The 26,998-nt window shown below is 55.1% G+C and overlaps 1 protein-coding gene across 9 annotated transcripts in view; it reads right to left on the bottom strand.

Moving 5' to 3' along the window:
- The window catches only part of ZFYVE28 (zinc finger FYVE-type containing 28), a 114,349-nt gene that overhangs the window by 18,719 nt on the left and 68,632 nt on the right, over positions 1-26,998 (bottom strand). For 2 of the 9 annotated variants that reach the window (XM_082390934.1, XM_082390928.1), the window contains exons 7-8: positions 21,368-21,469; positions 13,094-14,371 (exon numbers count right to left, since the gene is read on the bottom strand). The exons of 1 other annotated variant lie outside the window; for it this stretch is intronic. In XM_082390934.1, the coding sequence (XP_082247060.1) occupies positions 13,094-14,371; positions 21,368-21,469 (1,380 nt within the window). Of the gene's footprint in view, positions 1-7,872; positions 10,390-10,501; positions 10,607-12,950; positions 14,372-15,922; positions 19,684-21,367; positions 21,470-26,998 lie in introns of those variants that run through there. 6 more of the 9 variants (XM_082390930.1, XR_014244231.1, XM_082390931.1 and 3 more) reach the window with 6 other exon arrangements.

The following is a 26,998-nucleotide window of genomic DNA, read 5'->3' as shown; positions in this document are numbered from 1 at the left end:
GGGGCTCACGAGGACAACCCCGAGGGCTCACCATCCCTAAGAGCGGCCCAGTACGTATTGTGCCCAGATAAGCCCTGACTTTCATCTCATTTGAGGACCAGCTGCAACCTCGAGTTCACATATTCCAGCCCCGCCTACCTGTGACCAGACCTGGTTCTGCGGTGGTTTTCAAACCCATTTCTAGAACACGTTGCGCTAGAGCTCATATTTTTAGAAGATATAATTTATTTGTATATTATCTGTGCATTCCTTTAAAAATGAATCCCGTCATGTTTTAAAAGTGAAAAGGTTTTTTCTGGCGGGGGGTGCCCACTCTGTGTGGCTTGCGCGATCTTAGTTCCCTGACCAGGGATCGAACCTGCGCCCCCTGCCATGGAAGTGTGGAGTCTTAACCACTGGACCGCCAGGGAAGTCCCGGAAAGGACTTTAAATGAAATCCCAGGTGTGTTACATGCTAAAGAGAGACCGTCGTTATGGGAAAACACTGTAGCTTGTCAGGCTGGACCATCCACTTACCGAGCAGGGCTGTGCCCTCAGAAGACATCTCCTCCCCGCGGGCCAGCGCGGCCTCCTGGGTGCCATCTGTCCTGGGGAGGGGAGGGCAGCCAGGGGCCTGCACCACTGGGGTCCCCCACCAGCCCCCTGGGAGGCCCAGGGAAGGAGCCTGGTCCTCACTGGTCAGTCCCTGTGGCCACGGGGTGGGGGCCAGGACAGAGACATGCACACAGAGAGAGAGTGGGCAGGCCCCTAAGGGTGGAGGCCTGCACAGCCGTCGGGGCACGTGTGGGTGTGGGGACGAGTGTGACACGAGAGCACACACGCTCAGGCTCCCGTGACCATGGGAACAGCAGCGGTCTCCGCATGCTGCACTCGTGCACACCGGGGTCTCATTCACACGTCGTCCCTCGAGGGATGGTTTCGGGCCTCATCATTTTCTTCTATAACATGGGAATAATTACACCCACATGGCAAGGACTAGGGACAGTGCGTTGAAAGCGGACGTGCCTGGCCTAGGACAAATGCTCCGGAAGCTGCAGTACTTTCCCACTGGATTCCCACAAGACTGGAGATTAAGGAAATAGAGCAGTGAGTCCACAGCCAAAACAACAACACAGCGTTTTAACAAGGCACCGTCACACACAGATCCGCACTGTGGGATCCCGTGGCACTCGGGGTGCAGCCCACCCCCCTGCCTCCCCTCCCTGGGGCCCTCACGGCTGCTGTTCCCATTCCATGAGGTCAGCAGGACCTCTGAGGGCCCCCGGGGAGATCACTGAAGGACAGCAAAGACTGCAGTTTGGTTCCAAATACTAAATGTAAACAAGACACTGAAAACTAGCTCATTTCCCGTTTCCTCTAGTTAAGCAGCACGACCACTGATGTCCCGTGAGATGAGCCGGTAGGAGGGAACAAGCATCCTTTGTGTTCTCCAGACTGTCTCCTGCCCACCTCCGTCCGAGCCCACAGGCTCCTGCCCTGCCCAGGCCCATCAGGGCTCCCATCTGGGGAGACAGAAGCAAGTATCGTGTCATCAGAATCCCATCAGCGCCTATGCCAGCTGGGGACAGTCACCAGGCAGCAGGGAGGGCTTCATGGGGGCGGAAGCACGGCCTGGCAAGAGGCGTGACTCTACCGTCTGTAAGTCCACGAAGACCCCAGCCGCCCCACACACGGGGCCCATAGTGCCCGAGGACTCCGCCTCCCCAGCCTTGGGCAGCCCCACCCGGCGCCTGCCACCTATAAGTTCCAACCTGGTTCTGCTGCCTGCGACCCCTGCGGAACTGGAACCCTCAGGGCTCCCCGCCTCCCCACCTTCCCGCCACCTTCCCGCCACCTTCCCGGCGCGGCGCGGTGCTTGTCCACCGCACACACACCCCGCAGCCCTGCCTGTACCCGGGTGGGGCATTTCTCGCAGATTCTGGCCTCAGGGCCCACTCCCCACAGAGCTGCTGACCACAGCATCTGAGAAGTGCCGGCCTCCCTCCCCCCCGGGCAAGGGCTTCTGCCTCCCGGGCCCCCATCCTGGCCCCAGGGCCAGCGCCCAGGAAAATCAACCAGGAGCCTGGAAGAGGGCCTGGCTCTGAGGAGGTCAGGCCCCTGTCTGTGAAGTCAGGTGAGCACCTGCTACTGGGTTGGGGGTGGGGGCACATGAGGCCCTAGCTGGGTGCACCTGCCCTCGATGGGCCCTGGGCTGGTGGCAGGGAGGGGAGGCCCTGCCGTGGGGAGGGCTCCCAGGGTGGGGCTGGGAAGTCAGGAGAGGTCAGACAGCTCAGGCTGAGGGCCTTTGGGCATCACTCCCCTGCTGTCTAGGCAGGAGAATGTAACCTCCCAGGACCTCAGTTTACTTGTCTTTAAAATGGGAAAACAGTACCACCACCCAGGGTCCTCTGGAGAAGGACTCACAGTGGGGGTGGGATGGTGGGTGCGCGAGTCTGCCTCGTGCTGTGTGGCCCTGGGTCTCTAACACGGGGCTAATCACAGCCTCTGCAAAGGGCCGGGGGTGCCAGCTGTGAGGCTGGGGGTGGGGGAGCGGCCTCAGGGCCACAGGCTCCCACCACCACCGTGGTCCAAGAGGCCAGCCCCGGAAGGTCATGCAGGAGCTGGGCATCAAGCAGGGCCCAGTCCAGGAGTGCCCGAGGTCTGCCCCAGGCTGGTCTGTGGGCACACGTCCCACTGTGACCACCTGGAGTCTCTGGTCATCACTATGGTGATCCAGAAGGAACGTCCCCTGCGACACTTATGGGGAACAGCCAGGGAACCGCAGCCAACCCCTTGTCACCAGGGACACTCTGCAGAGACCTTAGGGGCTGAGGAAGTTCTGGGAACCCGTGGCTTCCCCAGACAGGGAGGAAAGAGAGCAGACACCCTGCCTGGTGCCTGCTGTCCTCACTGAGCCATCCTGCCCTGGCGACTGACTGATGGCGTGGCCTCAGCCAGCAGGGTGGACCTGGGCTCCATCAGAGCCACTTCCCCTGTCACAGGCCACAGGCTGTGCTCAGAGGAGGAAGGCCACCCAGGCTGGTCCCCCTGGAGTCCAGAGGGAGGGAGAGCCAGCGGCTCCCAGGTCCATCTCATCCGCTGGCCACACCCCCCCAGAGGTGGGTCTGTGAAACAAGGGGCAGCTCCTCCTCCAGGGCTGGGGAGGGCCTGATGCAATGGTGCCATGTGACTGGAGGGTGGCAGCCCCAGAAGGTGGCCTCCCGTGTTGCTATGGCGACCCCTCCATGGATCCCACAGCTGCCCTGGCAGGTCCTACGTGTCCACCAGTCCCTGGCACATGTGCCTCTTCCAGCTTTGTCCACTCATGAGGCTACAATGTTGCCAGGGCTCAAGGGGGTGGCGGGTACAGCAGAGCTGGGCAGGGCCCCCAAGCAGCTGCTGACACCCACCACCTATATCTAGTAAAGAAATTGAAATTGTAGTTAAAAACCTTTCCATAAAGAAAACTCCAGGCCCAGATGGCTTCACTGATGAATTCTACCTAATATTTAAGTCAGAAATAATACCACTTATACAAAAAATCTTCTGGAAAATTGAATAAGCAGGAATGTTCCCCAACTCATTTGAGGATCTCAGCATTACTCTGATACCCAAACCTTAAAAGGACATTACCAAAAAAGGAAAGTACTGCCTAACATTCCTCACAATCAGATGCAAAATCCTTAACAAAAGTTTAGCAAATTGAAGCCAACACTACATAAAAAGGATCACACCTAGTGACCAAGTAAGGTTCATCCCAGGAATGCAATGGCTTAACATCCGAATATCAATCAATGTAATTCATCACATTAACAGACTAAAAAATTATAACTATACGACAATCCCAAAAGATGCAGAAAAAGTACTTGAGAAAAGTCCAGCAAACCGGGAATAGAAGAGAACTTCCTGAACCTGAAAAAGGGCATCTATAAACATCCTACAGCCAACATCACACTTAATGGTAGATACTGAATGCTTTCCCTCTGAGAGCAGGAACAGGGCAAAAATGTCCTGTGTCAACTCTTCTGTTCAACATTGTATTTGGAGGTCCTCCCCAGTGCAAAAATGCAAGAAAAAGAAGTAAAAGACATCTAATTAGAAAGGAGACATAAAACTGGCTTTATTCACAGATGACAACATCTGTGTAGAAAATCTGATGAAAATCTTCATAAAAACTACCATATCTAACAAAGTGAGTTTAGCAAGGTTGCAGGAGATAAGATCAATATACAAGAATCAAGTATATCTATATAAGCAATGAACAATTGGAAATTGAAATTATAAAGCAATACCATTTACAGTAGCATCAAAAATATAAAATACTTAGGGATAAATCTGGCAAAAGATGTGCAAGACCTCAACAACACAAACTATAAAACTTTACTGAGAGAAATTAAAGACCTAAATAAATGGAGAAATATACTGTGTTCATGAATTTGAAGATTCAGTATTACTAAAGTGTTAATTTTTCCCTAGTTGATCTATAGATTAAACACAATTCCAAGCAAAGTCCTAGCAGGCTTGTTTTTTTTTATTTTTTATTTTTTTGGTAGAAATTGACGACCTGGTTCTAAAATTCATGTGAAATACAAAGGACCCAGAAGAGCCAAAACAACTTTGAGAAAAAGGAACTAAGTTGTAGATTTATACTACCTGACTTTAAGGCTCATTATAAAGCTACCATAATCAAGACAGTGTGATGTTGGTGTCAATACAGACAAACAGATCAATGGAACAGACTAGAAAATCCAGAAATATATGGTCAACTGATTTTTGACAAAGGTGCAAAGGCAATTCAGTGGAGAAAGGATAGTCTTCAACAAATGATACTGGAATAATTGGCTATCCTCATGCAAAAACAAAATAAAACTTTGATCCATACCTCACACCATATACAAAATTAACTCATAATGGATCATAGACCTAAATGAAAAACCTAAAAGTATAAAACTTGTAGAAGAAACAGAAGAAAAATCTTTGTGACTTTAGGTTATGAAAATAACCCTTAGATACGACATCAAAATCACAATCCATGAAAAAAACATGGATACATTGGACTTGCTCAAAATTAAGAAATTTTCCTCTTCAAAAGATACTCTTAGAATGAAAAGGCAAGCCATAGACTGGGAGAAACGATTTGCAAATTATATATCTGATAAAGGACTTGTATACAGTATAAATAAAGAACTCTCAAAACTCAATAAGGACACAATGAAAAGAAACAGCAAAAGATCTGAATAGACACTTCACCAGAGTACAGGCCGATGGCAGGTGAACACATGAAAAGGTGCTCAGTGTCATGAGTCCTTAAGGAAAGGCACATTAAAACTGCGATGAGACACTACTCACACCATTGGAACAGCTAAAGGTAAGAAGCCTGACCATGCTGAGGGCTGGCAAGGCTGTGGAGGAACTGGAACTCTCATACGCTGCAGTTTATCGTATGACAATTGTATTTCCATAAAGCTGTTTAAAACAACTTTAAAATACCAGACTGTGTTCTCACTGTGCTTACACGCTACCGCCTCGGATGCTGGGCCTTCCTCCCGGAAAAACATCACCTGCCCTGCTGCCCTCCAAAGCTCTCTGGGGTTCCCCACCCCCACCTCCTCTTGCCCCCTCTGCTCCTTCTGGCACCTGGGCCCCTCTATTCAGGTCTCAGTGAAGTCACTGCCAGGGCAGGTGCTCGCTGAAGGAGCCGCCCTGCACCCGGCCAGCACTCTGCGTCTTAGGAGTCAAGTTTATCTTCCCCGGGACCAGGGGCCTTGAAGGCCGGCACTGGGTGGGATCACGAGGTGGGGCGGGTAGCCTGGGGGGGGAGCCGGGCCAGGGGCTGTCCTGGGTGCCGGGCTCAGTGCCCCTGCACCCGCTCCCCCCCAAACTGTGGCCGCTGCCCCGCCAAGCCCTCCTCCTGGCCCAGAACACAGCGCTCGACACCCAGCTGTGAGTTAGTCAGAAAGACTCCAGACGCTGGGGAGGCCCATCTAGGAGGAGGGCAGCACCCCTCCCAGGATCCCCAGACCCAGCCCTGCCCTCTGACCCCAAGCCGGTACTCAGCCGGGCTTCTCTCTCACCCCGCGGGAGCCCCATCACTTGTGAACGGTTGGTCTGATGACAGTCATTAGGCCTAATCTGTTTTTCAAGCGTCTCATTAATTCCAAGTTCTCCTCTATTTTTAAACCGCTCATTCTCGTTTTTCCTTCCAGGGGCAGGACGTGGGTGGGAGACCCCGGGGCTCCGTGCGGCAGCCGGGACACCTGCCACGGGGACAACGGCTTGCGCCCACTGCCCAGCCCCAGGGAGGCTCTGGCGACACAGCCGCGATGTGTCCATCCCGATGGGGCGGGAACTGGGCACCCGGCGGGGGCGGGGGTGGGGCAGGAGCTGGTGCCCAGGGTCACACAGCCCCCAGGAAGGGGTTAGGGTTAGATCCAGCCCGACCCTGTCACCGCATGCCGGAGGTGGTCCCCTGCGGGGCCCCCAGCAGCCCCCAGCAACGGGGCAGGCGGGGCCAGCCAGCGGCTCCTGAGTCTCGGCTCACTGAGCCGTCGGTCAGTCCAGGCAGTGCCCTGTCCCCATCACTCCCATGTCTTGGTTCACACCCCTTACCCTCGGGGGTGCCAGCTCAGGACGCGCACCCCAGGACACCCCCCTCCCCGGTCCCGACGGCCAGCACCAGAGGCTGTGGGTGTTGATCGTACACTGGAAAAGGAGGCACATCCTTCCAGGCCATGGCGGCTGGTGGACAGCAGTGGCCCTGGGACAGGGCAGGGGCTGACCGGCCCCTGGCTCCATCTGCTGGAGGGAAAGTGGATTCAGTGAAGCGTGGACAGAGCAGGTCAGAAGTGCAGCCCTGGGCCTCTGGGAAGGTTTCCCAGTGACAGAGACCCGCTCACCACATGCTGCTCGAGGAGGCTCAGCCGTGCCAGCTGCATCCGGCCCTCCCCCGGCTGGGCAGCAAGGCCGGGCTGACGTCCACAGGCACTCGCGGGGCGGCCTGGAGGGGCCCAGGAGGACCTCCAGCAGCCCTCTCCGTACGGGGAAGCAGTCAGTGGCCGTGGGGGGCTGGAGCCCTGCTCCAAGGAACAGAGGATGTGGCCTCCTCTCTGTAGCCCCAGCTGCTCAGGGCTGGACCCAGGGCGTCCCCAGGTCCCTGGGGTCCCCACCCCGGCACAGGGCAGTGGAGCCTGGGTGGAAGCACCGGAGCGCCGCGGCTAGCAGGAAGGCGGGCGTCCCCTGGAGTCGGAGCCAGGCGGGCCAAGAGCACAGTCAGCCAAGCACAGAGCTGTCGGCCCAGGGCTAAGCTCAGCCGCGACGTCTGCGACCTCCCTGTCCAGCGGCCCCGCCCCCCCACCCCCCGTGGGGAGTGAGGAAGTGGAGGAGGGGCCGGGAAGCAGTGAGACCGGTGATGGGGCAGGGAGGCGGCTCAGGACTGGTAACAGCAACGGACGAGGCAAGTAACAGCCCAAACAGCAGCGGTGAGTACCGACCAGGGCGGGTGAGATGCGGGGGAGCAACAAGGAACGGAGTTACTCGCTAACAAGAGGCCTCTTGGCTCCTCCTCAAGGGGCCGCCAGCCCACGGGCGCCCTTCCTCCCCTGGACCCCCTCCCGCTGCGTTCACGGGGCAGGAACACATGCTCCAGGGCCACCCCCCAGGCAGGCGAGGAAGCACCGCGCGTCGGAAAGTCCCCTCGAGGAGATGTCCCCAAGGTCCACTCTTTGCCACTACCACCACACTCAGCAAGGAAGGAGCACGTGTCACCAGTGCTCGGGGCACAGGTCACCAGTCTAAGGGCAGAAGCTCAGAGGCCTGTGCCCTTCCAGATTCCTATCATTCTAACCAAACTGACAGCCAGGGAGGCCCCCTAGTGGGGAGGCAAAGGCACCGCCAGCCGCGGAGCTGAGTAACACAGAGCAGGCCAAGCCCGTCGGTGGCACAAGTGGTGACGGTTCCTGAGCCCTGAGCCAGGGCCCGGGGTGGGCCTGCCCATGTGTCACGATGGCCGTCGGCCCTGGCCCCCTGGCCCCCTCCAGTGGGCGGAGACAGCCTCAGAAGGCAAGCCGGCCTGGGCCTCTCACTACGCACCAGGGCAGAGCGGAGGTAACGGCAAAGAAGGAGACCCTGGGACACCAGGAGGCAGTGAGGGGAATGTCACCCGGCCTTGGGGTGGGAGGAACGGCACCGCAGACCGACTGGAGGAAAAGAGAGGCAGAGGACCCGAGTCTCTAGAATGCTCATGAATTTAATTACACAAAACAAAATTGAAGACATCTGTAAATCGGAAGACGTCAACAAATAAGACCAAAGGGCAAATAACAAATTGGGGAAAGCTACCTTCAACAAAGACACCAGGCAGAAGGAACATTTCCAAGTCAGCAAGAAAGACACGAAAACCCAACTGGAAAACAGGCAAAAGATAGGCAGAGTCAATTTGCAGAAGAATCAGGAGGAAATGCCCAGGGACACCGATCACCAGAGAAACACAAAGCAGAGCAGCGACTCCACTTTGCCTCCCAGATGAGTCAGTGCAGCCAGCGCTGCCCAGGCGGGAGGAAGGGAGTGTGACGGCAAGGGTCATGCCTTCGCTGGGGCGACTCTACTCCGAAGGGTGGATTCCAAGAGACAGACACAAAACCGTAAGGAGAGGGACCACAAGGCTAATCGACAAAGTACGGAAATGGGAAAACGTACAGCAAGTGAGCGTTAAGTCCTACGAATACTGTGTTTCAATGAATTTTGCAGATAAATGATCATTAAATAATATTCAGTGAAAAAAATAATAAAACTGCTCATCAGATTTGGAATGGTTTTTATTTCCTTCTTTTACTCTTTTTTATGTTTTCATAAGTTTCTACAATGAATGGGGACCACAATTATAATTAGAAAAAAGCAAGAGTCAGGGTTATTTTTTCAGGAAGGCTGGAAACACACTTTAGTAAAATGTCCACAGAAAGGACCAAACAGACCCAAGAGAGGGCGAGTTTCCGTCTTCTAGACCAGTGAGCTCTCCAGCCAGCCTCGAGAGTGTGGACAGTTCTGGATGATGAGGTGAGTCTAGGCAAGAAACAGGAAGCTTTTAAAAACGCTAAGTTTTCCCCAAAAAAGATTAATCTTCCAGCACTGAAAAGGTAAGAAAGAAAAGATCTGAAGGACACTTGGTTCTGAAACATTCTGCCCAGGACTGTGCTGGGGCGACGTCCCCCACCCCGGGCATCAGCACGGCTGGAACCGGCCTGTGTGCAGCGGGCTGAAGGCCGGGCCTGGGGGAGCGTGCAGGGCTCTTCCCGCCCGGGCCCTTGCTCCAGGACCCACCTCCGGCCTGCGCCGTCCCCCCGGCAGCCCCGTCCTTCCACCCGGAGGCTGTGCGCTGCTTGAGTGGGAGGTGACACTCCGGGCGTCCCAGGGGAACGTGGCCCCAAAAGCAGACTTGTGGTCATGGCTTGGTGCGTCCCCTTCATGACACCCGACTCAAAGGTGGCACAGAGGTCTGAGGCTGCACCCGTCTGACTCACGCACGGGGCCACACGTGCGGTCACTCCTCCTCCCGCGCATGGCAGGGACCACAGGGGGACCTGCTGGACAGGCAGGCCTCATGGTCAGCTCAGGATGTCGGCTCGTCACGGCCGAGTGATGACCAAGCACGTCACCAGACAGACGGGCTCTCGCTCAGGCAGGTCAAGGGTGATGCCGGCCCCTCCAGGCACTTCGAGCCACGGCGGGTGCCAGCCTCTCCGGGGTCCGTCTCTCCGTCTGCCAGGGGCAGGGGGTCACCTGCACCTGACACAAGCCTGGCTGTGTTCATGGGAAGCTGCGCACCGATGGTACTAACAACGCCAACCGAGGCCAGGGATCTCGCCGTCCGAGTTCTGGCGAACTTGCTGCCTGTGTGAGGCTGGCCTTCTGTGTCTGTCTGTCTGTTTCAACAGGCTGCTTTCGCCCCTCCATTCGTGTTAGATCACGTTCCGCAAGGTCGGGCCGCCTCTCGCGCACCCTGCTCAGCCACCCAGGAACCCACGTGCGACGTGAATGGATCATGCTTCCCATGTCTGCGCTGCCCGCGGAGGGCACGGGCGCCACCTGCTGACCTGATTCCCAGCTGCTCCTGGCGCAGCGCTGGGCCCCGGGCGCCGCTGTCCACGGTCCTGGCCCAAAGGCCTGGCTGCCCTGATCCCACGGCCACCCTCAGACCCTCTGCACCTTCTGGAAATGCTTCCCTGGGAGACGGGAGCGTCTCCCGAGGCCTCCATGGAGGCTGTTTCCTGTTCTCAGCTCAGCTTCTGCGTTTGTGCTAAGCCAGAGGAGGCCTGGGAAGCTGCCGGCCTGACGTGAACGAGCAGTGTCCACGGCGGGACACGTCAGGAAAGCAGGAGGGGGTTCCAGACAGAGTAAGTGTCCACTGGCTGTCACCTGGACACAGAGCAAGAAAAGGGGGGCAGGTCAAAAGTTGAAAAGTCCATGTATCTGGTCAAAGAATTTGTGATGGTTTCATATCAGCCTTGTACGAAAATGATTCACTTACCAATCAACTCTGGGCCACTGAGTTGGAGGCCCTGAGGGAGGAAGCCGCCCCTTAGGTTGTGGACAATAATTCATTCCACTGGACATTATGATGTTGGGCTTGCACCTGAAAAACGGCCTCATCAAAAAGAGCTGCTCATTGGGACTTCCCTGGTGGTCCAGTGGTTAAGAATCCACCTTCAAATGCAGGGGGCGCAGGTTCAATCCCTGGTCAGGGAGCTAAGATCCCACACGCCATGGGGCAACTAAGCCCGCGTGCTGCAACTACTAAGCCTGCGCGCTCTGGACCCACGTGCCACAACTAGAGAGAAGCCCACGCGCCACAATGAAAGATTCCGCATGCTGCAAGGAAGATGCCGCATCCTGCAACTAAGGCCCGACGCAGCCAAATAAATAAATAAATATTTTTTAAAAAAAATAGCTGCTCATCGCAGCGCTGTCTGTAAGAGCAAGACTGGAAACAACCACAAGGCAGGTGGCAGGGCCTGACTGCGCGGTGGTCCAGCCACACAGTGCGGTCCCACGTGGCTGCAATTGACAGCGGGGACATCTCTAGAAACTGTCATGGACAGGCCACAGGCTTTCAGGCTAGAAGGTCAGGAAAGCAAGGCAGAGAAGGATGAGGTCCTCTTCCAAAGAACAGGAGCGGAAAACATGTGCCCGTGTGTGTGTGCCTGTGTGTGTGTGCCCGTCTGTCCGTGTGTGTGTGTCCGCGTGTGTGTGTGTACATCCTTGCTTCTACTTTTTAGTGTCTGTGTGTGTGTGCGTGTGTGCCCATGTGTGTGTGTCCGTGTGTGTGTGTGTACATCCTTGCTTCTACTTTTTAAATGGAAGGATAAATTATAAAAAATTGGAAAACTGTAACTTTAGCAGAGGAGGAGAATAAGGTGGAAAGACAGATTTCTCTGGGTATATCTTATTTTGTAGATTTGGCCAGGAACCATGCAAATTTTTCACATAATCATAAAATTAAATTAAATGCAAATGGCAATCTCTATACAGCTCATGCTAAACGGAACAAATTAACCTGCTGTGGGTAAAGCTTGGGCATGACCTCAGAAACAGAACGATTCCAAGTGAGCTGAAAGCAGTCACTCAGCTGTATATTCTAGTGGGATATGCCCGAAGGTCAAAAGAACTGTTAAAAAAACTCTGAGACGATGACAAGTATTGGTGAGGACGTGGAGAAAGAGGAGCCTCGCACATGACTGGGGAATGAAAACTGCCCGTGACAGCTCCTCAGAACGTAGAGGCACCGTGTGAAGCACTGATTCTCTCCTAGAGAGACACCCAAGGAACTGAAAACTCACAAACACACAAAATGTTCACAGATGTACACAGATGTTCACAGCATTACTCAATGATAACCAAAAAGTGGAAACGACACACCCGCCCATCGACAGATGAACAAAATGTGGTCCATCCGTACAGTGGAATATTATTCAGCCATAGAAGGGAAGTCCCGACACCTGCATGAAGGTGGGTGAATCTTGAAAACATGATGCTCAGCAAAAGAAGCCAGCCACAAAAGGTCACATAATGAGTGATTCTACTTATATGAAACGTCCAGAACAGGCAAATTCACGGAGCCAGAAAGTAGATTTGTGGCTGCGAGGGGCTGGGCAGTGCCTACAGAACCCGCACAGAAAAGACTGCGGCGGAGCCTCCGAGTTCAGCTCGAGAGGAAAGAGCGGCCCTGAACCCCACGGGCTCCCGGCCAGCCCCTGCCCACTGCTGGGGGAGCCGGCCACACGCTGCTGCAGCAAGAAGGCGGCCGCGGCTGCACAGCCCTGCAAGGCGTCTGCCCCTGCACCCAGACGGCCCCTCCCTGCCGACCGCCCCTCTGTGCACAGCTCCCACGGCTGCGGGCAGGGGCCTGTCCAGCCTCCGGGCTGAGCCCCCTCCCCTCCCCATCCTCCCACCTCCCTTTGGACACAGTGAAGCCAGGATGGGAGTCTGCAAGGCAGGGTCTGGTGAGAGGACAGTGCAATAGCCGCGTGTGAAGCCCCGAGGCTGGGCCCAGCTCCTCCTTTCCCACGTCCAGGATGGGGGCCGGGGGCATGTGGTGGGCGCCGGGGCAGTGCTAGTTGAATCTGCTTCATTCAGGATAAAGCCCCGGGTGTGGGGCAGGGGAAGGAAGAGCTGCCGTGAGTCAGAGGTGCAGGAGCCAGGGTGTCACAGAGCCCCGCCCCCCCTTCCTGCTCAGCTGCCTCTGGGGGAGAGAACAGGGTCCTGGGAGCACTGCCCGAGAATCTGCCCCAGGGTGGTCTCGGGATCCCACCGCTGCCCCCGGGTCAGGGCTGAGGGTCTGTGTGGCTAACCGCGGCCCATGGGAGCTGCCACGCCGGTCAGGTGGGTGCTGGGCCCCAGCCCCGGCCGGTCCGCACACGCCGGTCACACCACAGCAGTGAGAAGGGGCGAACCGAGGGCCCGGCGCTGCGCCCACTCACCTGAAGGTGCCCGTCACGCCAGAAACGGGGCGGTCGGGGCTACGGGGGACGCTTCTCGGTTGGATGTGGCAACTGGGTCCCGGAGGGCCTGACCAGCAGCTAAACCGACTAGAAGTGAGTCCAGGGGCCAGAGCGGCTCTTACCTGGAGCCCGACAGGTGCTGGGGCTCCTCCCCGGCCGCCCCTCCACGCCGACTCTCCTCCCCGGCCTCAGCCTCCTTTGGCTCACTCGCTCCGCCGCCCCCTCCAGGCAGCCCGTCTGCCGCGTCCACCTGGGGCCCTGAGGTGTGTGCCAGGCACTTGTCGGAAGCGGGGGCCTTGGGCTCCTGCCCGCCGGGGGCGTCTTCCGAGGGCCGGGGGTCCGGGGCGCCCAGCGCCGTGGGCAGGGCGGCCGGGGCCGGCCGGGCCTCCAGCAGTCCCGCGGCCGAGCCCTTGGCGCAGGCCCTGGCGGAGCCCACGTAAGAGGAGCGGATGGCGCCTCCCGCGCCGCACTTGCCCCGCAGGCTCTCCGCCGCGTCCTCCCTGCTGCCCGCGCAGGCCCTGCAGCACACGCAGGAGTTCAGGAGGCTGTTGGCAGCCGCGGCGCCGAGTTCGTGGGCGCCGCCCTCCGTCCCCGCGGCCGCCGGCTCCCCCGGGGAGACGCCGTTGCCGGGGACTTCCGGGTTGGCGAGGGCAGAGTCCAGGGAGGTGGGCGACTTGGGGTTGAAGATGACCGTGGCCGAGAGCTTCATGCCCCCCGTCCGGTGGGCGATCAGCTCGGCCGTCTGGGCGTCCTCCGCACTCGCCTCCCAGCCGTCCAGCTGCGGCTGGGGGTCCAGGCAGCTGCAGGAGCCGGGGCCCCCCGCCCGCGTCTCGTCGCCGGGCGCGCTCGTGCTGCTGCGCAAGTCCTCCCGCTCGGCTGCGGCGGCTGCTCTGACCCCCGCCTCTCGGCTCTCCCCGCCCCGCCCTCTCTCCCGGGGGTCGGCCCTGGCGTCGCCCGCCCACCCAGACCGGCCGCCCGGGGGCTCCGCCGCCCCGTCCACATCCTCCATGAAGAACACCCTCCCCTCGTCCTCGTCGCTGCCCGGCGGCAGCCGCGCGCAGCCCGGGGATGCCTGCCCGAGGGGACCGCCCTCGGCGCCCGGCCTGTGCGCGGGGGGCTGGCAGGCGTTGGGCGGGGACAGGAGGGAGGACATCACGTCCCCGGCCCTGTGCACCATGCGGCTGAGCTGCTCCAGCTCCTGGTCGTCATTCTGCATGGAGCACGCCAGCTCCGCCTCTGCGTGCCTGGGCTCCGCCGGGGCGAGGGGTGCGGGCAGGGCGGGCTCTAGGGCAGGGGGCACCGGCGTGTCCGCCCGGATGGGGAGCTCCACATCTTGGGAAATACAGAGGTTCCGTTCCAGCGTGTGAAGCTCCTCCTCGGTCAGGGTCCGCAGCAAATCCCTACAAGGGTCAAGGCAGAAAAGAAGAGTGTGGGTCCCAGAGGCCACACCAGCCCCCAGGCCGAGTGGGCTCGGCACCAGCAGAAGAGCAACATGGTGTCCACTACCTGCAATTAACCTCCCACCATGTCGCTTCCTCCACCAAAAGAGGTGCGTCTCCAGGGGTCCCCGGGGCCGCGGGTCAGGACAACAGCCATGTGGGTGGCTGACTGTGATTCCAAAATGTGCTCTTCCTTAAAAATGAGACTCTGAACTCTCTTGCTGAAAACAAGAAAGCCCTGATTCTTCGTGATAATGATGTTAATAAATTAATAAAATTATAGATTAATAAATCAATTAATAAAAACTTTCAGGAGTGAAAAGATATCTATTGGTTTATATATAGATTTTCATCCTTTGCTTCAACAAATATTACTGAGCACTGCCTATGTGCCAGGCCCTGGGTGACACACAGGAAGACTGGCATGGTCCCTGCTGTGCAGGTTCCGTAGGAAGAGACAGATAATAAACATATTTATGAGCGAAGATTGAAGTACAATAATGACAACAGCAGCAAAGGAAGGAGCCCACCAGAAGGAGGGCACAGCAGGGTGCCTTCCCTGGGGGAAGCGGCATTGAACCGACCCCCAAGGTGCAGTGACTCTAATGACAATGACGGGATGAGCCCAAGGCGGGTCCCACAGGCCGGTGTGTGCTGCTCTCCGCTGGGAAGAGCTCAGGCCTGAGGTCTCAGCGCCTGGTTCAACATCCCAGTGCAGTCGGGGAAACACATGGAAAGGTGCCCTTCTCAGAACCGCTCAGCTGTGGATCTTCATACACTGAACACACCCTGCAAACAGCACCCAGATCAAGAAATACAGCGCTACCCGGGCTCCCAGGCGCCCCCCACGTGCCTTCCTGGTCACTCCCCGCCGTGACCACCATCCCGACTTCCACAGCGGTGGTCTCTCCTGTTCTCCTTCTCTAGATAGATGGCAATCTGTGGTCTGCACTCCTCCGTGGCAGGCATGTTTGCCAGTGCTATGTTTGTGCAGAGGTGCCAGATGAAACACAGGACACCCAGTTAGACTGGAATTTCAGATAAACAGCAAATACTTTTTAGAGTAAGTATGTCCCAAATGGCCCCCACTGGGGACATATTTACACTAACAAAGTATTAGCGTTTATCTGAAATCTAAATTTAATTGCACTTTTTTTTAAATGAACTGTTTTTGGTTTTTTTTTATAAATTTATTTATCTATTTATTTTTGGCTGTGTTGGGTCTTCGCCTCTGTGCGAGGGCTTTCTCTAGTTGCGGCGAGCGGGGGCCACTCCTCATCGCGGTGCGCGGGCCTCTCGCTGTCGCGGCCTCTCTTGTTGTGGGGCACAGACTCCAGACGCGCAGGCTCAGTAGTTGTGGCTCACGGGCCTAGTTGCTCCGTGGCATGTGGGATCTTCCCAGACCAGGGCTCGAACCCGTGTCCCCTGCATTGGCAGGCAGATTCTCAACCACTGCACCACCAGGAAAGCCCTGCACACTGTTTTTTTTTAAACCTTTATGTGCAATTACATTTTATTTTTCCTATGCTTTTTTTTTTGGCTGCTCGGCTTGTGGGATCTTAGTTCCCTGACCAGGGATTGAACTCGCACCCTTGGCAGCCGAAGTGCAGAGTCCTAACCCCTGGACCACCAGAGAGCTCCCCTTAATCGCATATTCTGCTGTTTCCCTTTGCCAGCTCTGACAGCCCTCTCTGGTGAGATTCATGGTCGCTGTAGATCATTCTGTCTCCTGGTGGAAACGCATCACAGCTCACCTCTGAAGCTGATCCACCCCGGAGGGGGTCTGGCTGCCGGGGACCCACAGCTTTGAGCCCCTGTCCTGGGGAGCATGGGGTGCGTTTCTGCAAGTGCGCATGCTGAGTGCTGGCGAGGGGTGTGTCCCTGCCGACAGCCCACAGGGTCCGCTGACAGTTCTGCGTGCCCCACACCCTCATGGGCACTTGGACTTTTCCACTTCGTCGTCTCTGGTGAGCGTGCAGTGGTATCTCGTTGTGGTTTTCAACTGCTTTAGCCTGCTCATTCAGGAGGTCGTGCACCCATTTATACGCTGATGGACCCTTAGACAGCCTCTCTGAAGTGCCTGTTCAGGACTTTCGCCCATTTTTTATTGGGTTAACTGCCTGTTTCTTACCGACTGACAGGAGCTCTTTATGTATTGTGGATTTGAGTTCTTTATTGGATGTTGTGTCCAACTCTGCGGCCTTTTCACTCTCTCAATGGTGTCTTTTGACAAACTGTGAAGTTTTAAATTTCAGTAAAGTTCAAAATGTCATTTTATTCTGTGATTAGTGCTTTTGTGCCCTGTTGAAGAAATCTTTGCCTACTCCAAGATCACAAAGATGTACTCGATTTTTCCCTCTGAAAACGTTCTTTTACTTTTCACGTTTGTATCTGCAGTCTACCTAGAATTGATGTTTTCATATGAGTGTATTAAGGATCTTTTTCCTTGTATGGATATTTACTGATTCAGCCATTCATTGGAAAAAGCCAACCATTCTCCACTGTTCTGCTCTGTCACCTCTGTCATGAATCATGTGTTGGTCGCTCCAGACCCTCTGTTCCGTTGAACGCCCTGTGCACTACATCTCTGCCGGTACGACTACAGCTATACGGCAGGAAGTGTCTCCAGCTCTGCTCATTTTTTTAATGAAGCATACCCAGCAGAAATGCACACATACGTTCCAAGCTTGGTCACACCAGCACTGTCTGGAAACTACCCAAAAACCATCAAGAGCAGAACAGATAAATAATATTCTTCTTCTTTGTCCTTTTTCTCCAGCAATCTTTTTCTTCTTGGCTATTCTAGGCCCCTTGCCTTTCTATAGGAATTTTAGAATTAGTTTGTCAATTTCTGCAAAAGAAAAAACCTCCTGGGATTTTGATTGAGGTTGCATTGAATTCATAGATTAATCTGAGAATCACTGATATCTTCTCAATATTAAGTTTTCCACTCCCTGAATATGGAATAGCTATTTACTTAGGTCTTTAAAATTTTGTATAAAAAACACTTTGTAACATTCAGTGGAGGTCTTAGACATCTCAGATTTATGCTAATTAATATTTATTGACGCCATTGCAGATGATATTTAAATTTTTTATTGTGATAAAATACTTATAAAATTTACCATCTTAACCATTTTAAGTGACAGTTCAGTGGTATTAAGTACATTCATATTGTTGTGCAGCCATCACCACCATCCACCCCTGTAACAATTTCATCTTGTAAAACTAAAACTCTGTTCTCATGAAACAATAAATCCCTGTTCTCCCCTCCCCCAGCCCCTGGCAACCACAGTTATGCTTTTTGCCTCTATGATTTTGAGGACTCCAGGGACCTCATGTAATTGGAATCATTCATTATCTGTCTTTTTGTGACTGGCTTATTTCATTTAGCATGTCCACAAAGTTCATCCACATTGCAGCATGCGTCAGAATTTCCTTCCTTTTTAAGGCTGAATAATATCCCAGTGTATGGCTGGACCATGTTTTGCTTACCCATCCATCCGTCAACAGTTGCTTCCATGTCTTAGCTATTGTGAATGATGCTGCTATGAATACAAGTGTACAAATATCTCTTCAAGATGCTTCTTTCAATTCTTTTCGGTATAAACCCAGAAGAGGAACTGCCAGATCATATGGTAGTTCTTTTTTAATTTTTTGAGGAACCTCCACAGCAGCTGCACCATTTTACATTCCCACAAACAGTGCACAAGAGTTCTGATTTCTCCATATCCTCCCCAGTACTTGTTTTCTATTTCTTTGATAGTAGCCTTCCTCATGGGTGTGAGGTGGTATCTCATTGTGGTTTTGATTTGCGTTTCCCTGACGATCGTGATGTTGAGGATCTTTTCACGTGCTGTTGGCCATTCATACATCTTCTCTGGAGAAATGTCTATTCAAGTCTTCTGCCCATTTGCATCAGGTTGTTAGGCTTTTTGTTGTCGAGTTTTAGGAGTTCTCTATATAGTCTAGATACTAACCCCTTACCAGATATATGATACACAGATATTTTCTCCCATTCTATGGGTTGCCTTTTTACTCTATTGTAGTGTTTTTTGATGGACAAAATTTTGAAATTTTCACAAAGTTCAATTTGTCTACTTTTTTCTTCTGTTACCTGTGCCTTTGGTGTTACATCCAAGAAACCACTGCCAAAATGCAATCTCATGAAGCTTTTGTCCTATGTTTTCTTCTAAGAGTTTTGTAGTTTTACCTCTTACATTTAGGTCCTTGATTAATTTTGAGTTAATTCATATTTATATGGTGTTAGGTAAGGGTCCAACTTCATATGTGTGTGCATATGTGTGTGTGTATTTCTTATCAGATTAAGGAAATTCCCTTCTATTTCTAATTTGCTAAGAGATGTTTTCATCATAAAATAGGCATTAATCTTTCAAATTATTTTTCTGTAACTTTCAAAATGGTTTTTCTTCTTTTTTAAAAAATTAATACAGAAAAACTGATTTTCAAATGTTAAACTATGATGTATATAATTTAAACTCCACAAGACTATTGTTTCGTACAGCCCAGATTCACTTATGTTCATTCACATCAGGGTCTTAAGTCTCTCCTGTGCTTCCACATTCCCATCTGAGATTTTTTTCCTTTGCAGGAAGAATTCCAATTAGTTTTTCCTTTATGTGCAATCTGCTCATAACAAATTTCTTCAGCTTCGTGTTTCTGAATAACCCACTATTTCACCTTCATTTCTGAAGGATATTTTTCCTGGTTGTAAAATCCTGACTGGCAGCGATTTTCTTTCAGCACTTTATTATTTTTTTTAATATTTACTTATTTATTTATTTTGGCTGCACCGGGTTGTGGCACGAGGGATCCTTGTTGCCACATGTGGCATCTTCGTTGCAGCATGTGGGATCTTCTTCTTAGTTGTGGCATAGGGGATCTTTAGTTGCGACATGGGGGATCTTTAGTTGTGGCATGCAGGATCTTTTAGTTGCAGCATGCATGCAGGACTTAGTTCCCTGACCAGGGATCGAACCCAGGCCCCCTGCACTGGGAGTGCAGAGTCCCAACCGCTGGACCACCAGGGAAGTCCCGCTTTCAGCACTTTAAATATATATCATTTCATTGCCTTCTGGCTTCCATTGTTTTTGAGAAGACAGCTGTTGATGTACACTCTTTTCAAAGTAATATGTCCTTTTCCTCTAGCTGTGTTTAAGGTTTTTTCTTTGTTTTCAGCAATTTTACTGTGATATACCCAGATGTGTTTTGTGTTCATCTTGCTTGTAGTTTTCTTTAACAGTTTCCTGAATCTGTGGACAGAGATTTTTCTTCAATTTTGGAAAATTCTTGGCCATTATCTCTTTGAATACTGCTTCTGCCCGTTTTCTCCATTCCTTCCTTCTGATTCCAGTTATGTGCGTCAGCCTTTTGAGTATGTCACGCGTCTCTGACGCTCTGGACTCTTCCCCTGCCCAAGTCCCCAGCATCTGGCGTCTCCCCCTCCCCCCTCCCCTCCTTGCGCCCACCCTTCCCCCCATGGCCACTCCCAGCCGTGGCCCAGGCCACGTGCTTCCCTTCCTGGCCCAGCATCGTCCGTCCTCTCCCCTCCTTCCTTGTCTCCTCTCCCAGCTGGACACCCAGAGAGGGCAAGAGCCTCGGCCTCTGGTTCCAGGGTCAGGTCCTGCTAGGGACACTCAACTGTGGCTCGCCCACCCTGAGCCCACTGACCCTCCAAGGACCCCCCGGGTCAGTCCTCACTGGATTCAGAGCACGTTTGGCTCGTGATGGGGCAAAGGGCAGTTTGCAGCAGGCTTCTGTGCTCTCTGGCCCCCAGAAAGGACAGGCACCAGCAGAGGAAAGCCACCCTGGGCTGGGAAGTCCCGCCAGACCCAGGAAGGGTGTGGCAGGGGTCCACGGGGTCAGCCCTGGACCGACAGCCTGGGAAGGGGGCTTCTCGGAGACCAGGGACCGTGGTAGGAAAGACCTTGGCATCTGAGACCACGGGGCCAGGGAGGTGCTCAGAGGACATGCGGCCACAGCCCCCTGCTGTCCCATTCCTGCAGGAGCCGGGCCCTGTCAGCTCACAGAGGTCACCAGCAGTGAGGGCTCCACACAACGTGATGTGCGGTTTCTCAAGGGAAGGTTGAGGTCAGGGGTGCTGGCTGGAGGGCCGGCTGCTGAAGGGCAAGGGAGGCCCTCAGGGCAGAGCTCGGTTACCCAGGCCAGGTGTCACAAGCCCACAGGACAGCACAGATGGTGCCAACGCCACCCAGGGATGGTTGGGGGGTGGGCAGGATGAGCCACGGCATGCGGGCGCCCGCTGGTCACTCAAGAGAACTGAGCACTTCACCCCCTAAACTAGTCAAAGAACTAGTAACAGCCTCCAACCTGGGCCCCAGCCCCAGCCAATGTGGAGGGCGTGGCCTGGCCCAGGGGGACGTCCTCCCCTCGCAGGCTGTGTGGCCCTGGTCCGGCCCACACCACCCCGGTTTCAGGGCCTCGCCTGTAAGATGGGCCCCATCCGTCTCGCAGGGCCACAGAGACGTTTCTGTGAGAAACCAGAAGAGGGTCTGGTTTCCAGGCCATAAGCCAGGGCAGCTGCTGTCTTAGGACCGGACATTTGCGTAAAGGTCTTAACGCTACTGGCCAAGAACAAAGAACTTGTTCTGTGAGGGAGGAAGGGTGTGGGGTTAAAGGAGCTCCAAACAGTAGAAACCAGGAGCCGACGACAGAGACCAAGATCCCAGCACCCCCAAGGTGGACAGAAGGTAAAGAATTAGCTCACACAGAAGTGTGAGGTTTACCGCCCTCTAAAGCTCAGCAGGGACAAGCTACCCACCCTGGAGGTGTCCTGTAAAGGCAAAGCAAAACCAGCCTTGTCCAGAGAGGTCATTGCCAGCCCCCAGGACCGGTCACAGAAGGGAGGGGGCTCAGGGGTAAACACCGCCCTCCCCTCCCCTCCCCTCTCTCCCTCACCCCACCACCCCCCGCAACCTGATTTTCCGCAGCAACGTGTGGAAGGGACGGAAGAGCTCGGACATGTCCTCTGCCTTGCGGTCCAGGTTCAGGGGTCCATCCGCATAGACCACGAGGCCACTGTATCCAAGACACAAAGCCAGCCTGACGTCAGGTCCTGCAGCCGCGTGGCCAGCCCAGACCACACCCCGCACACGCTTCCGCTCTGCGATCGAATCGTAAGTAAGTTTAGAAAAAAGCAGTGAAAATTATTACCCAGATTTTATCCTCTTTCGAAGTTGATTAGCCTATGTTTGTTTGAGGGATCATAAAATAATGATAAAAATATGTCTGCACACCTCCCAGCTGCAATCAGATAAATCAGCATCAAGATATGTTGCCTCCTTGAAAATGGAAATACTGGATTTGTGTTTAAATATACCACAAATGCAGAGGTTTGTGAGAACTGGCCCTGGAACCATCTACTCCAAAAGGGAAACAGGAGTTGGAGGTGAAGCCCAGCCCAGCCCTCCCACCAGCGTGGAGCCCTGACCCCAGGGCTGGCCCCTGGGGGTGTGGGTCCTGCAGGAGCACGGCGCAGACAGGGCGAGATTTTCCAGACGGCGCCCTGCAGGCTGTCCTCCCAGCTCTCCCACCTCTCCCTCGTTCCGTCCACAAGCCCCAGGTCCGGGGGCTGCCCGAGACTTTCCAACTCACACTGGCCACAGCCTCTCCCAGTTCCCGGCCCCGCCGGGCTATGAATGTCGTGTCCCAGCCACTCCCACCCTTTCCAGGCTGTCTCCAAAGCCCCCTTCCCCTCCCAGCACTCTGGCCCATGGTCAGGCACCCTTCAAGACTGGAGCAGCCTCCTGTCACCCCTCAGGCAGGATGGACCCTCCTGCTGGGCGTCCCTGTGCCTCGAGAGGACCCCCTTCGCTGGACTGGGCCCCATGGCCCGTCTGACTCTGCTCAGATGCCAGCTCCGGGCGCCCCGATTCCGCGGGGGAGTCCCGTGTTCACCTCCGTAGGCACAGCCCCACCCATCTCCAGGCGCATGACCATCATTCCAGACCCGTCTCTCGGAGAGAAGACCTATCCCTGAGGACCCTTCTCCGGATGCCTCCTGCGCCTCTCGGGTGCCCAGGGACCGTCCACCCATGAACACGGGCCTGTCCCCTCGCGGCCCCATGGAGCACAGGTCGGCGCCTCGGGGGCTTGTTTGTGTAAATGAGGAGCCGCCAGCACGTCTCTGAGGATGAACAGGATCTTATTTCAGGCCTCAGGGTCTGGTCACCCATCCAGCTGGGAGCCCCCACTAGTTCTGGAAAACATCCAGTTCAGTGAGAAAAACTGATAAACAAAGTTGAATGAGGAGACTTTTCCCCTAAAAAAAGGTCCGTTTCATGGGCAAAAAGATCTCCTTTTTTTCTAAAAACAGGAGAAACATGGGCTGTGAGGCCCCCCTGGGGCACACCTGGCCGCGACCAGCAGACCAGCGGCCTCCAGGCCCCGAGGAGAGGCCAGCTCGCCTGGGCAGCGGGAGGGCCTGTGTCCTGAGCCAGCGGAGGGCAGAGGGCACGGCCGGGCCTCCATTCCTTCTGGGCTGTTTCACGGATCTTCCATGAGCTAACGGTCATGGTTCAACTAACCGTGTTTGAGGGACGATTTCCCAAGACAGAGCCTTAACTTGGTGGGTAAATGCGGTGGTCTCAGCGCAAAGGCAGAGTGAAAACAGGCAGAAGAAAGGCGAGTTTGGGGAATCCTGGCCATCTCCTCTTTCAGAAAGCAGCGAAGGGGGCAGGGAGGGACCCTGTCTCCTCTCCTGGGTCCTGGGGAGGCCTGGGCTGCCCCCCAGTGAGCAAGCAGGGGCCCTCCTGCCCAGCACGGCCTCATGGAGCTGTGAGCCCCAGAAAAGAATCCATTCAGCAGGAGAGCTCTGTGCACAGACCCCTAAAGCCACCGTGCCCACCCCCTCCGATGGGGGATCGGGGGACCTAGGCCGTCCCCACGGCTCTGTCCAGCGGTGCTGCCACGCGCCCAAGCACCCAGGGTTCCCTCCCGGGAAGTGCCGCCAACTGCCAGGATGGGCAGAGAGGAGGTGGTGGAGCGGCCACGTTTCTGCGTCCCCATGACGGGGCACCCCTGGGGACAAGGGTGAGGCTGGCCTTCGTGTCCCAGGAGGAGCTCAGCAGACACCTGTTCAGTGTCCAGCTGGCCCGGGTGCTGATGCAACGGGCGGGGGTGGGGAGGGGAGATGGGGGGAACCAGGCCTGGAAACAAGCCATCAGAGGGCGAGCTTCAGCCCCAGAGGGCTGGTGACCCGGGCATCGCGCCCTCTCAGCCCACACAGCCCGCGTGCACGCAAGGCAGCCCCACAGCGGAGCCTGGCAGGCACGTGGCTGGGCCTGGGGGTGCCCCGGCATAATGTGGGGGATGGTGAGGGGTCGGCCCAGGTCCAGCTCACGTGGGCCGGGGGAGCGCGCCCGGCATGGAGGGAGGGCCCGCCCCACCCCCACGCTTTAGGTGTCTTTCACTTTCTTGGTAGTGTCCTTTGATGCACAGAGTTTTAATTTTGATAAAGTCCAATGTATTATTTTTAAAAATTTGTTGCTCACACTTTTGGTGTCAAATCTAAGAATCCACCACCAAATCTCAGAAGACAAAGATTCACCTCCTCATATACACACTACTATATATAAAATAGATAACTAATAAGGACCTACTGTAGAGCACAGGGAACTCTACTCAATACTCCGTAATGCCCTATATGGGAAAAGAACCTAGAAAAGAGTGGATATATGTATATGTGTAACTGATTCACTTTGCTGTACACCTGAAACTAACAGCATTGTAAATCAGCCATACTCCAATAAAAATTAATTTAAAAATAAGAAGAAAAAGAAAAGAGAAAGATTCACGTGTGTGTTGGTCAGAGCTCTCCAGAGAAACGCAACCAACACACATGCGCACATGCACGTGCTCACACACACACACACACACACACGGTTGCACGATGTGAATGTACTTAATGCCATTGTGCACATTCAGAAAGGGTTAAAATGGTCAGTTTTATGTCATGCATATTTTATTACAATAAAAAAGTAACATTTATTGCTTTGATTTCTGTTACAAAACTTATACCTATCATGTTCAGAAATCTAGTAGAGACACACTGTTTGGTGACGATTTTTGTACTTGATACACTAGGAATTCTTCTCTGACATTTGAGATTCATCCTTAATGTTGTTTAAATAGCTAGAGTATCATTTTTAATCAATCCCTTAATTCTGGATCTATACCACCCCCATCAAATTTTTATGATGAAAAGTAAAACTTCAGGGAAAAACTTTACAAATTCATATTTGTGCCCTGTCAGATCAGCACAACAAAATTCTATGAAAATTCACCGTACTACCACCTGCCAGGCACTAAGGACATGTGAGTGAATGCGGGTGAGCACCCCAGCCCCGTGACACTTATAGGCCCGTGGGGGAGACACAAAAGTCACCCAAATCCTATTTACATGAAATATCCCCAACAGGCAAATCTACAGAGAGATGGGATTACAGGGTGGAGGTGATGGCTGAGGGGTAAGCGGTACCTTTTCAGTGATGACAATGTCCTGAAATTAGTGGTGACGGTTGCACAACTCTGCAAATTGACTAAGAACCACTGAATTGTACACTTCAAATGGGTGAGTCATATGCTATGTGAATTTTATCTCAATAACATGGCTTAAAAGTAATCTCCTGGGAGGAAACATGTGAACACCCTGTGCAGGAAGTGGTGAGCACCAGGGAACGAGTGGGCTGCAGGTGAGGCGGGGAGAGAAGGTTGGAGGGGACCCTGAGATTGCAGGGGGCAGGGCAGGGGGCATTGTCCACACTCGCCTTTGCTCCCACGGGCTGGAGCCACAGGAAGGCCCGAGCCCTCGGCTGCCAAGAAGCAGGTGGGCCAGGGGACTGGAGGGGAACCTTCGCTGGCCCAGGAGAAGAGATCCACCCCAGAGGGTCCCTGCACCAAACCCTCAACCGCATCCCAGCATCCAGAATACTCCATGGCAACTGCCTGTCTTGTGTACGTGTGCACCTCCCTCACGGTCATCCCCTTATCTCTGGGGACAAGCACAGGGCCGGCATGCAGTAGGCGCTTAATACATGCTCACAGGTGAATGCAGGAAGGAGTGAGTCCTGGGCCCCAAGCTGGGCAGCAGTGGCCACTGTGGGCAATGAGGAATCGCGAGAGGGGGCCGGGTGGCTGCACCGTGGGTCCCGCAGGGACCCTGTGAGCGTCCCCGAAGGGGGCGGCTGGCTCTAGGACCAGCTGCTTACAAGCCAGCTCTCCCCGCTCCTTCTGGTTAAGCCTGGCGCTCCTCAGACCCTCAGACCCACAGCCTGGCTCCGAGGTTAGAGACCTGCTTCTGATGGGGGGCTGCGGGTTCTAGGGGGCCTGAGGGCTTCTCAGTGGCCGCCGTGAAGCACCCCCCAGACTCTGGGCTCCTGCTCCCCCTCCACTTCAACTTCAGACCCAGCCTCTGCTCGCTGTGACTCAGAGCCTCCCCTCATGACCTCGGAGGTCCCGCGGCTCTGCTTCCAAGCCTCCCTCCAGCCTAAGCTGGAGAGGACCCCACGCGAGGCCTCCAGGAGGTGCCCGACAGGAAAAAAGGCCCCGCCCAGGGCACTCCCAGGACAAGGACCCAGACAAGTTCAGGTGTCAGAAGGTGGCCTGAGGTCAGCAGAGAGGGCCCAGTGACCCCACTCAGGGAGAAGTGGCCTCGGAAGGCCAGCTAGTGAGCATGGCGAGGCCGGACAACACCATCCTGCACACCCTAGCCTTGGGCCGCAAAGAGCTGAGCACACACCACGGACTCGAGCACGGAAACCCAGAGACACGTGTTTCTGTTCAACGTCCTCGCTTTTATCTTAAGACAGGCGTGCTGTCTAAGAGTCTCTAGCCCTCCCCTGAGATTTAGAACAGGTTCCCTCTAAGACAGTGGAAACTGACGGGAGGTTCTGGAAAGGTTCTGGCTCCTCCCAAGACCACTGCAGAGACCTCCCAGAGGGAAGGCAGCTCTGGAGCACAGTGAGGCCAGGAAGAGCGAGGTGGGGGCCAGGCCGGTCCCCAAGCCCAAGGGAAGACGCAAGTGCGGGGCGCTGACCCTGTACCCCGGAGGCGGCCGCTCAGGCTTTCCCGCAACGCTGGGCACTGGCAGCCCCACCCCGCCTGCCTGCCCCCCCCCAGGCCCTCATCGCCAAGTCCTCTCTGCGCTTCACGGCACGTCAGGCTCCCTGCCATTACACCTCCACGGTCCCGGGCAGTGGAAGACGCTTCTGGCCCGGCCCAGGGTCGTCTGCCCGGCCTGCTCCCCACCCCTCCTGCACGCGGCACACGACTCGTCCAGCTCCCTGCGGCCCAGGGACGCCCCTCTGTCCCAGAGGCTGGGCCATCCTGCAGCGCTGCCACCGCCCCACGGACCTGCTGCAGGAGGTGCTCCCCCGCAGCGAGGCCTCCCCAGGCCTGTGTCCACCCCACGCCCCCCAGGCCAGTCCGCTGACATCCACACCTACAGCCGGCTCCCTGCCTAGCTGCCCCCCCGGGCCCCCGGGCCCACCCGCCCCACGCTCCCTCACCTGGCGGGAGGGAAGGCGGTCTCTGGGAGTCCGGGTGCGG

Source organism: Balaenoptera borealis (genome assembly GCF_965194805.1).
Source record: "Balaenoptera borealis genome assembly, chromosome: 4".
In the NCBI taxonomy this organism is placed as follows: Eukaryota; Metazoa; Chordata; class Mammalia; order Artiodactyla; family Balaenopteridae; genus Balaenoptera; species Balaenoptera borealis.
The sequence above is the reverse complement of the archived record's forward strand: the minus strand, read 5'-3'. Positions and strand labels throughout refer to the sequence as shown.